General features: G+C 46.5%; 1 protein-coding gene across 17 annotated transcripts in view; it reads left to right on the top strand.

Moving 5' to 3' along the window:
• Positions 1–15,855, top strand: part of syne1b (spectrin repeat containing, nuclear envelope 1b) — a 665,691-nt gene that overhangs the window by 425,693 nt on the left and 224,143 nt on the right. For 15 of the 17 annotated variants that reach the window (XM_069932310.1, XM_069932307.1, XM_069932306.1 and 12 more), the window contains 5 exons: positions 2,212–2,406; positions 6,887–7,027; positions 10,838–11,011; positions 14,861–15,022; positions 15,164–15,358. In XM_069932310.1, the coding sequence (XP_069788411.1) occupies positions 2,212–2,406; positions 6,887–7,027; positions 10,838–11,011; positions 14,861–15,022; positions 15,164–15,358 (867 nt within the window). The remainder of the gene's footprint in view (positions 1–2,211; positions 2,407–6,886; positions 7,028–10,837; positions 11,012–14,860; positions 15,023–15,163; positions 15,359–15,855) is intronic. The other 2 variants (XM_069932309.1, XM_069932313.1) reach the window with 2 other exon arrangements.

Below are 15,855 nucleotides of genomic sequence, written 5' to 3'. Positions count from 1 at the left end.
AAAACCCTTCCCTCTCCCCCAAAACCCTTCCCTCTCCCCCAAAACCCTTCCCTCTCCCCCAAAACCCTTCCCTCTCCCCCAAAACCCTTCCCTCTCCCCCAAAACCCTTCCCTCTCCCCCAAAACCCTTCCCTCTCCCCCAAAACCCTTCCCTCTCCCCCAAAACCCTTCCCTCTCCCCCAAAACCCTTCCCTCTCCCCCAAAACCCTTCCCTCTCCCCCAAAACCCTTCCCTCTCCCCCAAAACCCTTCCCTCTCCCCCAAAACCCTTCCCTCTCCCCCAAAACCCTTCCCTCTCCCCCAAAACCCTTCCCTCTCCCCCAAAACCCTTCCCTCTCCCCCAAAACCCTTCCCTCTCCCCCAAAACCCTTCCCTCTCCCCCAAAACCCTTCCCTCTCCCCCAAAACCCTTCCCTCTCCCCCAAAACCCTTCCCTCTCCCCCAAAACCCTTCCCTCTCCCCCAAAACCCTTCCCTCTCCCCCAAAACCCTTCCCTCTCCCCCAAAACCCTTCCCTCTCCCCCAAAACCCTTCCCTCTCCCCCAAAACCCTTCCCTCTCCCCCAAAACCCTTCCCTCTCCCCAAAACCCTTCCCTCTCCCCCCATCACCCTTCTCTCTCCCCCCATCACCCTTCTCTCTCCCCCCATCACCCTTCTCTCTCCCCCATCACCCTTCTCTCTCCCCCATCACCCTTCTCTCTCCCCCCCATCACTCTTCTCTCTCCCCCATCACCCTTCTCTCTCCCCCCCATCACCCTTCTCTCTCCCCCCATCACCCTTCTCTCTCCCCCCATCACCCTTCTCTCTCCCCCCATCACCCTTCTCTCTCCCCCCCATCACCCTTCTCTCTCCCCCCATCACCCTTCTCTCTCCCCCCCATCACCCTTCTCTCTCCCCCCCATCACCCTTCTCTCTCCCCCATCACCCTTCTCTCTCCCCCCATCACCCTTCTCTCTCCCCCATCACCCTTCTCTCTCCCCCATCACCCTTCTCTCTCCCCCATCACCCTTCTCTCTCCCCCCATCACCCTTCTCTCTCCCTCCCATCACCCTTCTCTCTCCCCCATCACCCTTCTCTCTCCCCCATCACCCTTCTCTCTCCCCCCATCACCCTTCTCTCTCCCCCCATCACCCTTCTCTCTCCCCCCATCACCCTTCTCTCTCCCCCCATCACCCTTCTCTCTCCCCCCATCACCCTTCTCTCTCCCCCCATCACCCTTCTCTCTCCCCCCATCACCCTTCTCTCTCCCCCCATCTCCCTTCTCTCTCCCCCCATCACCCTTCTCTCTCCCCCCATCACCCTTCTCTCTCCCCCCCATCACCCTTCTCTCTCCCTCCCATCACCCTTCTCTCTCCCTCCCATCACCCTTCTCTCTCCCTCCCATCACCCTTCTCTCTCCCTCCCATCACCCTTCTCTCACCCTTCTCTCTCCCTCCCATCACCCTTCTCTCTCCCTCCCATCACCCTTCTCTCTCCCTCCCATCACCCTTCTCTCTCCCTCCCATCACCCTTCTCTCTCCCTCCCATCACCCTTCTCTCTCCCTCCCATCACCCTTCTCTCTCCCTCCCATCACCCTTCTCTCTCCCTCCCATCACCCTTCTCTCTCCCTCCCATCACCCTTCTCTCTCCCTCCCATCACCCTTCTCTCTCCCTCCCATCACCCTTCTCTCTCCCTCCCATCACCCTTCTCTCTCCCTCCCATCACCCTTCTCTCTCCCTCCCATCACCCTTCTCTCTCCCTCCCATCACCCTTCTCTCTCCCTCCCATCACCCTTCTCTCTCCCTCCCATCACCCTTCTCTCTCCCTCCCAAAAACCCTTCTCTCTCCCTCCCAAAAACCCTTCTCTCTCCCTCCCAAAAACCCTTCTCTCTCCCTCCCAAAAACCCTTCTCTCTCCCTCCCAAAAACCCTTCTCTCTCCCTCCCAAAAACCCTTCTCTCTCCCTCCCAAAAACCCTTCTCTCTCCCTCCCAAAAACCCTTCTCTCTCCCTTCGCCCCAGATTGTCCTCTTCCCCACTCCCCATCACACCGGCTCACTCTGTTACCCCCACCCCCCCCCCTCACCCCTGCCGCTCGGCTCTGTCCCTTCTACCCTTACACTCTCCCCCTGAAAGGGAGGAGGGGCTGAGCAGTTTGTATATCCTGAATGGCAAATCAAAATCCCATAATTGTTCCCTTTCATTCCCCATGCTTTCCTCTCCTCAACCTGTGTAGGACTTCGCTCAGAAGATCAAGGGCTATCAAGAGCAGATAGCCGCGTTGAACACCAAATGCAAGATGCTGACCTTGAAAGCAAAACACACTACCATGTTGCTGACGGTCACTGAGGTGGAGGGTATTTCGGATGGCACGGAAGAGCTGGACGGAGACTCCCTGCCCGCGCATTCAGCCCACCCTTCCGTTGTCATGGTAAGCCCACTCATTCCTTAGCAAAATGATCAGCTCATTGGCTGTATGTTCAAATGTAATTATCGCCCACATTGTCACTATCTGTCACTTGCTAGTTTTCCCTCTTGTCTGGGAATGGTTACACACATGGATGCAGGTTTCAGTAGAGTCATTTTACTCTGATCATCAGGGGTGAGTGGCCACTGACCTTTGTGTTATTGTGTTAATATCTGCTTTATGTTCAACCATAGAACACTATAGCACAGAAACCGGCCCCATCTAGTCTGTGCGAAACCTTTTTTGTTACCTAGTCCCACTGGCCTGCACCCTGTCCATAGCCCTCCATATCTCTCCCATTCATGTACCTGTCCAAGTTCTTCTTAAAAGTTAAAACTGAGCCCTCATTCACCACCTCAGTTGGCAGCTCGTTACACACTCCCACCACTCTCTGTGTGAAGAAGTTCCCTCTCATGTTCACACCCATCCCCAAAACTTTTCCTCTTTCACTCAACCCATCTCCTCTGGTTTGTGTCTCACCTGCCCTCAGTGGAAAAAGCCAATCTACATTTACTCTATCCCCCTAATAATTTTAAATACCTTGATCAAATCTCCCCTCATTCTTCTATGCTCCAGGGAATAAAGTCCCAACCTATTTAACCTTTTCCAGTAACACAGTTCCTGAAGTCCAGCAACACCCTGATAATTCTTCCTTGCACCTTTCTATCTTATTGATATCTTTCCTGTAGTTAGGTGACCAAAACTGCATACAATGCTCCAAACGTGGTCTCACCAATGTCTTATACAACTTTACCATAACATCAGGATGGCATGGTTGGCGTAGTGATTAGTGCAACACCTTTACGGTGCCATCAATTGGGATTGGACCTGGGTTCAAATTCTATGCTGTCTGAAAGGAGTTTGTATGTTTTCTCCACGTCTGTGTGGGTTTTCTCCAGGGATTCCGGTTTCCTCCCACCCTTCAAAAAAAAAGTACTGGGGTGTAAGTTAATGGGGTGTAAATTTGGCAGGCACAAAGTTGTGGGGTTGAATTGACTTGTTACAGTGCTGTAGATCTAAATTTATAAAAAAATTCAAAAAATCCCAGTTCCGATACTCAATATTTTGATTTATAAAGGCCAAAATGCTAAAAGCTCTCTTTACAACCCTATCCACTTGTGACGCTACTTTCAGGGAATTATGTATATGTATTCCCAGGTCCCACTGTTCTATCACACTCCTCGGTGCCCTACTATTCACTATGTATGACCTTTCTTGGTTTGTCCTTCCAAAATGCAACACTTGCACTTGTCTGCATTAAATTCCTTCTGCCATTTTTCAGCCCATTTTCCTATCTGGTCCAGATCCCTCTGCAAGGTCTGAAAACATTCTTCGTTGTCTCGAGGCCTCCAATCTTAGTGTCATCTGCAAACTTGCTGATCCAATTTACCCCACATTGTCACCAAGATCATTGATTTAGATAACAAACAACAATGGTCCCAGCACCAATCCCTGAAGCACACCACTAGTCACAGGCCTCCAATCTGAGAAGCAACCATTCACCACTACTCTCTGACTTCTCCCATCCATCCATTGTTGAATCCAGTTCACTACTTCACCATGAATACCTTGCATCTGAACCTTCCTGACTAATCTCCCATGTGGGACATTGACAAAGGCCTTAATAAACTACATGTAGACAACATCCACAGCTTTTTCATCAACTTTCCGGTAACCTCTTCAAAAAAATCTACAGTATACGATTGGTTAAACAAGATGTACCACACACAAAATCATGTTGACTATCCCTAATCAGTTGCATATCTAATCTCTTCGAACACCTTCTAAAAATTTTCCTTCGACTGACATCAGGCTCATTGGCCTATAATTTTCAGGGTTACTTTTAGAGCCTTTTTTAAACAATGGGACAACTTGAGGCTTAGGACATTTTAAATATTTCTGTCAGAGCCCCTTCAATTTCTACACGAGTCTCCTTCAAGTTCCAAGGAAATATCTTGTCAGGACCTGGGGATTTATCCACCCTTTAAGACAGCAAGCACTTCTTCTAATCCGTATAGGTTCCATATCCTTACTATTTGTTTTCCTTACTTCCCACAACTCTGTGCCTGTTTCCTGATGAAATATTTTTAAACATCTCTTTTGGTTCCATACAAAGCCGACCACTCTGATCTTCAAGGGGATCAATTTTGTCCCTTATTCTTATTAAACCTTTAGAAACCCTTAGGATTTTCTTTCACATTGTCTGCAAACGCAACCTCATGTCTTTATTATTTTGCCTTCCTGATTTCTTTCTTAAATTTTTCTTCCAATTTTTTATACTCCTCGAGTACCTAATTTTTTTCCATGTTGCCTATACCTGTTATACACCTTCCAAACCAAATCCCCAATATCCCTCAGAAACCAAGGTCTGCTAACCTTGTCTTAAATCCTGACAGGAACATACAAACTCCATGCTCTGAAAATTTCACTTTTGAAGATCCTCCACTTACCTCACACATCGCTGCCTGAAAACAATAACCCAATCCACACATTCTAGATTCTTTCCATTCCTCAAGTTAGCCTTTCTCACTCCAAGGCCCAGACCTATCCTCCATAATTAACTTGAAACTAATGACATTATGATCACTGGCCCCAAAATGTTCCCTTACATATACTTCTATCACCTCTCCTGTCCAGTTCCGTGATAGGAGATCCAGTATTGTATTCTCTCTAGTTGGTAACTATATATTGATTTAGAAAACTTTCTTAAACACATTTGACAAACTCCAAGCCATCCACCCCTTTTACAGTATGGGAGTCCCAGTCAATATGTGGAAAATTAAAATCCCCTACTAACACTACCTTATGCTTTTTGCTGCTGCCTGCTTTCTCTCTACAGATTTGATCCTCCAGTTCTTGTTGACTTTTGGGTGGTCTACAATGCAACCCTCTGAGTATGATCACATCTTTCCTATTTCCTCAGTTCCATCCATATAGCCTCGATAGATGAGCTCTCTGGACTATCCTGCTTGAGCACAGCTCCCTGACGAGCAATCCCACTCTTCTTCCTTTCATCACTCTGGTTCTATCGCGCCTAAAGCAATGGAATCCCAGAACATTGAGCTGCCAGTCCTGCCCCTCCTGCAACCAAGTTTCACGAGTGGCCAAAATGTCATAATTCTGCTTTCCTATAATACTTCTTTTGTTGAAATAGATGCTCTTTAGAAAATTTCCACCACGTACAACCCATTGAGTTCTAACAGGGCATGTAATTTTCACATCATCTTTTCCCTCCTCCACTCCTCTATCTGCTCTGGCACTCTGGTCCCACCTTCCCTAGAAGAGAGCCCAATGATCCAGAAACCTGAAGCCCTCCCTCCTGCACCATGTCTTTAGTCACGTGTTAAGCTGCATTATCCTCCTATTTCTAACCTCACTAGCACATGGCACAGGTAGCAATCCTGAGATCACTACCCTGGAGGTCCTGTCCTTCAACCTAGCACCTAACTCCCTAAACTCTCCTTGCTGGACCTCCTCTCTTTTCCTACCTATGTCATTGATCCCTACATGGACCACGACATCTGGCTGCTCACCCTCCCTCCTGAGAATGCCATGAACTTGATCTGAGATATCTCAGACCCTGGTACCAGGGAGACAACATTCCATCTGGATACTCAATTTCTTCCATAGAACCTCTTATCAGTCCCCCTAACTATGGAATCCCCTATCACTACAGCTCACCTCTTCTCCCTTCCCTTCTTGGCAACAGAACCAGACTCTGTGCCAGGCACCTGATCACCATGGCTTGTACCTGGTAGGTTCTTCCCACTTCCCGCCCCCCCAACAACAGTATTGAAAAAGGTATACTTGTTATTGAGGGGAATGGCCACAGGGATACCCTTCTCTGCCTGTCTGTTCCCTTTCCCTCTCCTGACTGTCACCCATCTACCTTCCCCCTGCTTTCTTGGTGTGAGGGTGGCCTTGTAACTCCTGTCTATTCCCTCGTCTGCCTCCTGAATGATCTGGAGTTCATTCAACTCCAGCTCCAATTCCTTAACTCGGCTCGACAGGAGCTGCAGCTGGAGGCACTTCTTGCAGATGAAGTTGTCAGGGATACTGCTGGCTTCCCTGATGACCCACATTCTGTAAGAGAAGCATTTCCCTGCCTTGGCTGCCATTCCTATTGTTTGACAAGGAAAAAATATGCCATCTAATACCTGTGCCTACTTGCTGAATCCTTTTTGTTCCTCAAATACCCTGGCCCTTTCTTACTTCAACTATTCCTCTCCTCTTACCTGTTCTCACTGAAGCTTGTTGCGCCAAAGCCTTACCACACTGACTCAGTCCACTTCGACAATGAACTGCTCCCTCAATGAAGAGAGGTGTGATGTTTTCAATGGTTTGTGTTTCACAGTGTGATTACCTGTAACTTATTTCCTGATCTCTCTCTCTCTCTCTCTCTATCTCTCAATGAAACATCTTGCTTCTACCTGGCTTCTGTCAGATGACAGCCGGTCGCTGTCACACCCTCCTCTCACCTGTCACAGAGGAGTCTGGGGAAGAGGGGACCAACAGCGAGTTTTCCTCTCCAACAGCTTGTCGCTCTCCCTCACCTGTGGCTAATGCTGATGTGTCTGTTAATCAGGTACTATCTTCTGCTCAATCCTTCAGATGGATGACTTGCTTGATCAGTGATTTGACATCTCATTCCTCTTTATCTTGGGAGGGTGAAATCCTGTTGTTTCTAATGGTGCCTGTGTGTTTGGGCCTTCACCTCTTTTGGAGGAGATGGTTAATAACGGGTCTATGTGGGATCCTGAGCTGATTGTCATTGTTGCATAGTAAGTCAAGATATCTCTTCGAGTATCTCTAAGTTGTGTTCTGGGTCCAAGCACTTTCCTCAACTTCCTTTAATCGTAATTTAAGAAGTCTGAATGTTTGCTGATTGTGCAATGCTCAGTATCACTTGCAACTCCTCAGATTTTAAAAAAAATGATACAGCAAGATAGAAGGTTCTTACAGCACACGAAATCTGTGCTGCCCAATTACAGCCAATCAACTTACCAACCTGGCATAGTTTGGAGGGTGGGAGGAAACCAGAACATGTCGAAAAAATTACACAGGTCACGGGGGGAATGGACAAACTCCTTATAGAGAACAGTCCACAGCTAAATGAAAGGCCTGATGATATTTGTGCCATATTTGCCTGACTTTGACGATAGCTGTGAGAAAATCCATATACCTGGTGAGTGCAGCTTCAACAACATGCGAGCCACTTAAAACTGTACACAGCAGCCTACCGGATAAGCACCCCATCCACAGCCACTCACTCCACCATCCACATACAAGTGGCAGCAGTTTGTATCATCTACAGGATGCACCAAGATCCCTTAGACAGCATCTTCCAAACCCACAACCTTGACCAGCAAAAAGGGCCTGGATGACCAAAGCATGGGGACACTTCCATCTGGAAGTTGCCCTCCAAGCCCCATACCATCCTGACCTAGAAATATATCGCCGATCTTTCCACATCTCTTAGGGGTGGGGGGGAATGTCCTGGGCTCTCTCCTTAACAGCAGAGTGGGTGTACCCACGCTTCAGGGGCTGCACTGGTTCTTGAAAGGAGCTTCCTACCACTTTCTGAAGGGCAATGAGGGATGAGCAATTAAATGCTGGCTCAGCCTTTGAAGCCTATGTCCCTCGAATGAATTAAAAAAGACAAAAATTTCAAGAATAATGGCAATTCAACCAATTGTCCAGTTCTCTAACTCATCTTGTAAGCCTATTCTTCCAGACCCCTATTTTACCTACTAAGCTGGGTACTTCCAGTCTCCTCTTTCTAACGTTGAACGCTATTGATAATTTACCTTTTGATCCACCTATCAAATCCTCACCTAGTGATGTCTGTCACTCGTGTCCATATATTTATTTGTCAAGGCTTATTTTATTGCTCTTCTGCTGCTCCCTTTGAAGCCCATTCCTCCACAAGTGCCTTAATGTGCACATTGAACCCATCCTTTCAGCATACTGCCTTTTTATCAACATTTTCGATTGAAAAGCATTTTTCCTGTCTATGAATCAACTATTCTACTTCATTAACTGTTCCATTATATCTCTCATGTTCTATAGTTTTTCTAATTAAACTAGCATTTTTCTACTGTTACCACCTGAATCTGATGGGAGTCATAGACCCTTAAACGAGGGCTAAAATTTACTGTTGCCAGGTATCTTGACTGTGGTTGACATGAGTGTTGAGCCATGTCAAGATCTTTGCCAGAGAATTCCTCAAACCCACTTTGTTTCAGGAATAACCGCACGCGCGCGTGCACACATACACACACCACCCCCTCTCCCCTTACTGGCCTTACAGACCTGGCACTTGAGAGCCACACTGGGCCGAAAGTGTGAGTCTTCAGCTGTCGGCCTCATTAGAACAGCCCGTGTTTGTATAGCACCATTCAGCATTGGTGAATGCTTCAAGCTGCCTCACCTTGACATTGTAAACATGCTGAACCATGAAAAGGAGATATTGGCACAGGTGGGCAAAAGATTGGTTGAATGCAGAACTTCAGGAAGAAGAGTTGGTGGTGGAATGTTCTGTGGAAGGAACTTCAGAGCTTATGATCTGGAGAGTGAGTTAGGAATGAAAGCTGTTGATGGCCATGTGAATGGAGGAGATTACAGAGGTGACAAGGGCTGTGAACATGGAGGGTTTTGAGCACAAGGAAGAGGGAGACATTGCCTGTTAAAGAGTATTGAAGTTCAGAAGCAGAGGAGACAGGTTATAGCAAAAGAGTAGTGGATGAACTCAGTTTCATTGACGATGCAAAGTTAATCTGGAGAGCATAGGAATAGTCAAATTCAGAGGTAGCAATGACTTAGCTGAGCAATTTGGAAGCAACTGAGCTGAGGCAAGGGTGGAGATCAGTGATGCGGCACAGATGAGGGAGTGGTGAGGGAGTGGGCATGGGTTCATCTCAAGTCCAAATGCTTCAACTCCCAATAGAGAGCTCTTGGAGACAAAGTTGGTGTCTTCTCCAATCTGGTGTGGAGTTGTCTTTGTGAGGGATGGTCAGATAACGAGGACTGTCCGGTTGCCCTCCCGATCACTGGGATTGCCACATTTACTTTATCTGCTTGGATGCTTGCAGTCATGTGGCTGGTTCTGTTGTTTGACTACAGACAGTAAGTAAGAATGAATTTGGGAAAAGGACAGTAACCCACTGAGATTAATGTGGCAGCTTAAAGACCACAGGATAAATTTTCCCCTCTGCATGTGAGCTCAGTTCATCCCCTCTATCCAAACAGCTCAGTTACAGAGGGGTCACCAAAGTTACAAACTGCACTCTGGTAACTCATTTGTCCTCTGACCCATTAATTCAGCATGGTTGCCATTGTCATTTTGTGTGAACCAGTCATGGTTAGGTTATTTTGAGGAAATTTCACAGGTAAATGAAAGACGTGAAGGTACAGCACCTTATGATGTAGCAGAAGCATTCCCTGCACTGCTTCTTTACACTGTTCTCCAAAGGGAGAACATGGTGATGTGTAAAGGGAAGCCATGCTATCTTGTCAAAATACAAACCCTTTCATTTTCTGAGTGTGGAGAAAGGACCAACAGCCACCACGTCCAAAACAAAATGTCTGTACAATTTGAAGTGATAGATTCATGTTCATACACTGCACCTGTGATGCTGAGGACACACTTCAAGCCCAGGTTGAAGGTCTGGACAAGGCTGTATAGTGCACTGATGCTGAATTAATCAGGAAACATTACCCCACCAGTTCCTAAGTGAGAGCTGTTAGTAACTAAGGGAATAAGGATTGCAGCAGGAGGTTGATGTTGGGTCAAAACACAATCTGCTGGAGGAAATCAGCATCAGTGGTAGAAAAATAATTGTCAACGGTTCTGGCTCAAGCCCTTCATCAACTCTGAGAGTGCAGAGGCGATCACCAGTGGAATGAGGACAGGGTGTGAGTGGTTGTACAAGAGTCGGTGAGGTTTGGTGAACCAAGGAGGGGTGAAGGATGACAGTCACAGTTGATTGGTGGATAGTGCACAAAAGAGGGAGGAGAGGTAAGAGAAAGAAGAGGGGTAATTTGGGAACAGGTGGGTCATATAGGGTGCAGCGGGATTATCAGTGGAGACGAGGACTGTTCGTGCTGGAATCTTATCAGTGGAGAAGTTGACAATCGCGGTAAAATAAGAGATGTGTTTTCTATTGTGATGCAAGTTGGGTAAGGGGATCCAGGGGAGATCTGCTGGGTGCAAGAGGAAAATGGTGAGGTGGGGGAGGGGAGATGGTGTGTGTCATAAAAGTTATTGGTGATGCTAGCTATCTGTAGGGGTAGTCTGACTGTTCAAACATTGAGGTATGTGTGGTTATGGTGTATAATCATTTTCCCCTGAGCAGAGTGGGTACACATCTCAATTTGTAAGCATTTATGTTTGTAGGATACCGCTTATTCCACAACATTGTCTGCAGAAAATTTGCAGACAGCAGCCCCTGATGCCGAGATCATGAAGAGTGCTGCATCTTTGCAGGAATCCTCCGAGTCCGTGACAGGAGACCTGGCCTCTTCCAAGCTTGATGACCTTCAGCGATCCTGGGAAACGCTGAAGAACGTGGTAAGCTGGGCGATGCGAAGAGTTTCCTTTTTCTGTGCTGCTTGTTCTTGCTTATCTCTGACCAGGACTGGGGACTGGCTGGTCCATCCTAGGAGACGGTGCATGCCGCTGCCCTGAGAGGCTGTGGGTTGGGGACGTGCTGCCTCGATCGAGCACTGCCGCTTTCTCGTGCAACTGGAGGTTTGCCAGGTGCATCAGTAAAGTGACAGAACTGCTAGAGTGCACCCGTATGCTGCTTTGCTCGCCAGCTGGAGCTGCCTGTACCAGCCATTGTAATTCCACTGCCCATTCTCACATTGACCAGTCTGTCCTCTCACTCTGTTGCCAGGGTGAAGCCATACACAAATTTGAAGAGGGATAACTTGTGTCTGTGTAGTGGACAACCCAATGGCATGACCATTGAGTTCTCCAATGTCAAGTAACCTGCTCCCCCGTATTCCCCTTCCCTCTCAGTCTGGGATCCAGGATTCAGTCCAAACAATGAGGTTCGATACTGTGAAATCCCACGGGGTGGAGGGGGGGCGCGGGGTGGGGGGCATGCTGTAGGCAATGGAATTTTGTTCCATTATTTATAATGCTGGTTAGATAGCTTTTGACAATGAATAGTAAATTCTTTAGTTAAAGAATACAGTTTCATATCAGGAACACTTGATCATTGCTCCACCACGACAGCACTGGTATGCTGGATTGAGCTGCGTGCTCAGATCTCTTCACTGGAACATGAAATCTTAATCTTTAGAGGAAATTGCTCCCTCCTTGGGACCTGCTCTCTCCCAAGGAAAGCAAGCCTTTTCCTGAAGAATGGCTGTATGGTAATTGGAGGAGACAGCAAGGTTGCTTGTTATACAGCAGGTGCACTGGCAGAGAGAGGAGTTTGTAGCATTTTTTCCTACAGCCATATGCTTTTGTTGAGTTCACTCTGTACCTATTCATAAAAGGACATAGGATAAGCACAACTCAGCTCTTTCAAAGAACCCACAAACATAAGAAATTGGAGCAGGTGCCGGCCATCTGACCCATCGAGCTTGCTCTGTCCTTCAATAGGATCAAGAATAATCTGGACATTGGCATAGCGGTTAACGCAACACTGTTACAGCGCCAGCGATCGGGAACGGGGTTAGAATCTCACCATGTCTTCAAGGAGTTTGTACATTCTCCCCACGTCTGCACGGGTTTTCCCCGCGGGCTCCAGTTTCCTCCCATTGTTTGAAACATACTGGGGGTTGTAGGTTAATTGGATATAACTGGGCAGCATGGACTCATGAGCTGAAATGGCCAGTTACCATGCTGTTTGTCTAAATTTAAAGAGAAATCATAAAAAAAATTGTAAGACCTGTTCCCTAGTTCTTGCTTCCCCGATTTATCAAAAATCTTATAAATTTGTGTCAAGTAGATCCAGAAATCTCCTGATTTCTTAAGCAGACAATTCCACAGATACTCTCCTCTCTGGGAGAAACAGTTCCTCCTCATCTCTTCCTTAAATCTATTCCCCTGAATTTTGAGGCTCTGTCCCCTAGTTCCTGTTTCACATCCCAGTAGAAACAACCTCTCTGCTTCTATCTTACAGAAACTACAGCACAGTGCATACCCTTCAGCACTTGATGTTGTGCCGACTCGTGTATTCCTTAAAAAAACCCAAATCCTTCCTACCCTGTAACCCTCCATTTTTCTTCCATCCTTGTGCCTGTCCAAGAGTCTCTTAAATGCTCCTAATGTTTCAACCTGCACCACCATCCCCAGCAAGGCATTCTAGGCACCCACAACTCTCAGTGTAAAAAATACTTACATCCTCTACATAGCTTCCACATCCTTCCTATAATGAGGTGACCAGAATTGAACATAATACAAGTGTGGTCGCACCAGAAATTTGTACAGTTGCAATGAAACCTCTCAACTCTTGAATGCAATCCCCCTATTAATGAAGCCCAACATCCCATAGGCCTTCTTAACTATCCTATCAACCTGCACGGTGACCTTGAGGGATGTTTTGATTTGGGCTATATAGTTTGTTCTTCCAAAATGCATCACCCCACACTTATCCAGATTGAACTCCATCTGCCATTTTTCCGCCCAACTCCGCATCTTGTCTATATCCTCATGTAACCTTTGACTACCTTCAGCTCCATCCACAACTCCCCCAACCTTCATGTCAGTCGCAAACTTACTGACCCATCCTTCCACTTCTTCTTCAAGGTCATTTCAAAGAGTAGGCATCCCAGAACAGATCCCTGTGGCACTCCACTAGCCACAGATCCTTGTGGCACTCCACTAGCCACTGACCTCCAGGCAGAATACTTTCCTTCCACTACTACTCTCTACATGCAAGTCAATTTTTTAAATCCACACAGCAAAGGTTCTATTGATCCCAAGTCTCTCATGAGGTCCTTGTCAAATGCCTTACTAAAAATATAGATCACATCTACCACCCTATCCTCATTAGTTTCCTTTGTTACCACCTCAAAATCTCCATGAGACTCATGAGGCATGACCTTCCCTTCACAAAGCTGTGCTGACTATACTTGAATAGCCTTTACTTCTCCAAAAGGTCAGATCTTATCCTTAAGAATCCTCTCCAATAGTTTGTACACCACTGATGTAAGACTCACCGGTCTATAATTCCCAGGATTCTCTCCATTACCTTTTTTAAACAAGGGGACTACATTTGCCATTTTCCAATTCTCTGGCATCTCCTCTGGCCAATGAGGACTCAAAGATCATCGCCACTGCCCCAGCTATCACTTCGCATAGCAGCCTGGAGAATATCGCATCCGGCTCCGGGGACTTATCAATCTTAATGTTTTTAAGAAGATCCAACACCTCCTCTTCCTTAATCTCCACATTATTCAGCGCACCGGCTTGTTCTATTCCGATCTTATCCTGATCAAGGTCCTTTTGTGAATACTGAAGTAAAGTATTCCTTCTGTTCTTCACATTTGTATGGAAAGCCTTGGGTTCTCTTTAATCCTACAGGCCAAAGCCTTCTCATGCCCCCTTCGAGCTCTTCTAAGCCCTTTCTTAAGCTCCCTCCTGGCTAACATGCTTCTCATGAGCTCTTCCTGTTTCCTGCATCCTATATCTAATGTATGCTTCTTTTTTCCTCTCGACTAGATCATCAACTCCCATCTTTTCCCTGTCCCATTTTGTCTGCAAAATGATCTATTTATTTCATAATTTTGTCTCCCAAAGATTACCCCTCTCATCCTTCTGAACTTTACTGACTACAGTCCCAGGCTGCTCCATCTCTGTTTATGAAGACCTGACCAAATGTAAAAAAGTTAAATACTTGTCCCATGATATTGTCTGCAAATTCCTGTTGAGCACTGTGCCAGGCACACAGGCATCATCCAGTTATTTATGTAGTGGCTAGTTACTTTAGTGAAGTCATCAGACAGCACAGGTCCATTGAAAAGGTTTGTATGTTAAATAAACCAGCACTTCAGGATTTACTTTTCAATCTGTTTGAAAGGTTCAGCTCTTGATATCTGGCCCCCATTGCACCTTGCAATTGGAATGCCAGTCAATCTTTTGGTCAATTTTCGGTTCAGCATTATTTATGCTGCAGTTATCTGACTACAGTATCTTTCATATGTTTCAGCTATTTTTGAATTTTGAGCTTGGCTGAGGCTGGAAGAAACCAATCTTTCAACATGCCTCTGTGAAACAGTGCTGATGTGGGAGCTCCCATGTTGTCTGACTTCCAAGAAGAAAGTCTTTCTTTGGCCACCTAGTTTTCCCTGATGGCCAGTGGGAAAGTTATTCTGTTTGCATGGGGTGACGAGTAAATGGTTTAGGGTGCATAGGCCCTGTAATGGCAGCGTGGATGGGAAAATGATCCTCTCCCTGTTGCAGATCAGTGAGAAGCAGCGCACCCTTTATGAAGCTCTCGAACGGCAGCAGAAGTATCAAGATTCTGTCCAGTCAGTGTCGACCAAGATGGAGCTGATCGAGGGGAAGCTCAGTGAGGCACTTGATGCAGGCAAGAGTCATGACCTCCAGATGGCTGCACACCAGGTAATGATTAGTGTATCAGCTTTCAGTGGACTCTCAGGTTTATCTCCAGGTCATGGGCAGGGACTGCCCTGTGTTTCACTGTTAAACCTGGTGCCACGAAGGATTTCTAAGACTCATGTTTAAGATGTTTGTATTTCCCAGGGACTGATGGAGGAGATTGTGACACTTCAGGATGAGATCAGCGAGCTGCAGAATTGCTTTGCAGAGGAGCTGGTATCTGACACAGTTGATGCTGATACTGCTGAACAGCTGGCCATGCAGACGACCTTGACAGTCCTGGCTGAACGCATGGCCACTATCCAGATGAAAGCTTTGGGGAAGAAACAACTCCTGGAGGTTTGCAGCTTTTGAATTATTTTTACTTCCACCTTTTTGTGAAGGGGGAGGGGGTTTGCTTCATAGATGCAGTGATCAGTGGGAGGCAATGGACAGAATGGGAAAAGGGCTTGTTAAAAGGATTCAATAGAGTGCTCCTTCAGGATATAGTGGACTAAGTGGTGGTGAGAGATAAAAGGCTGAGATCCAGACTGCATCATAACATCCAAATGCAAAATTATCTGGCTGTCTCATGAACAAAGTTCAGCATCTGCAGAGACTAGTTTGCAACTCTCCGTGATGATAAAGGCTTAATGATTACGCGAGAACTTGAGAATAAAACGTGGGAAATAAGTTTTTAAAAGAAAGAATATGTATGTAGTCCTCCTTAATGAAGAAGCGAAGGGGAAATGAAACTGATGTTGCTTTGAAGATGGGTCATAAATGTTTGAATTGAGTCGTAATGATAGGACATCAACACGTTAAGCAGAGAGAGACTTTTAGCTAGGAATTCAGGA

This window comes from Narcine bancroftii, chromosome 4 (assembly GCF_036971445.1).
Source record: "Narcine bancroftii isolate sNarBan1 chromosome 4, sNarBan1.hap1, whole genome shotgun sequence".
Taxonomy (NCBI): domain Eukaryota; kingdom Metazoa; phylum Chordata; class Chondrichthyes; order Torpediniformes; family Narcinidae; genus Narcine; species Narcine bancroftii.
This window is presented reverse-complemented; position numbering and strand designations above follow the sequence as displayed.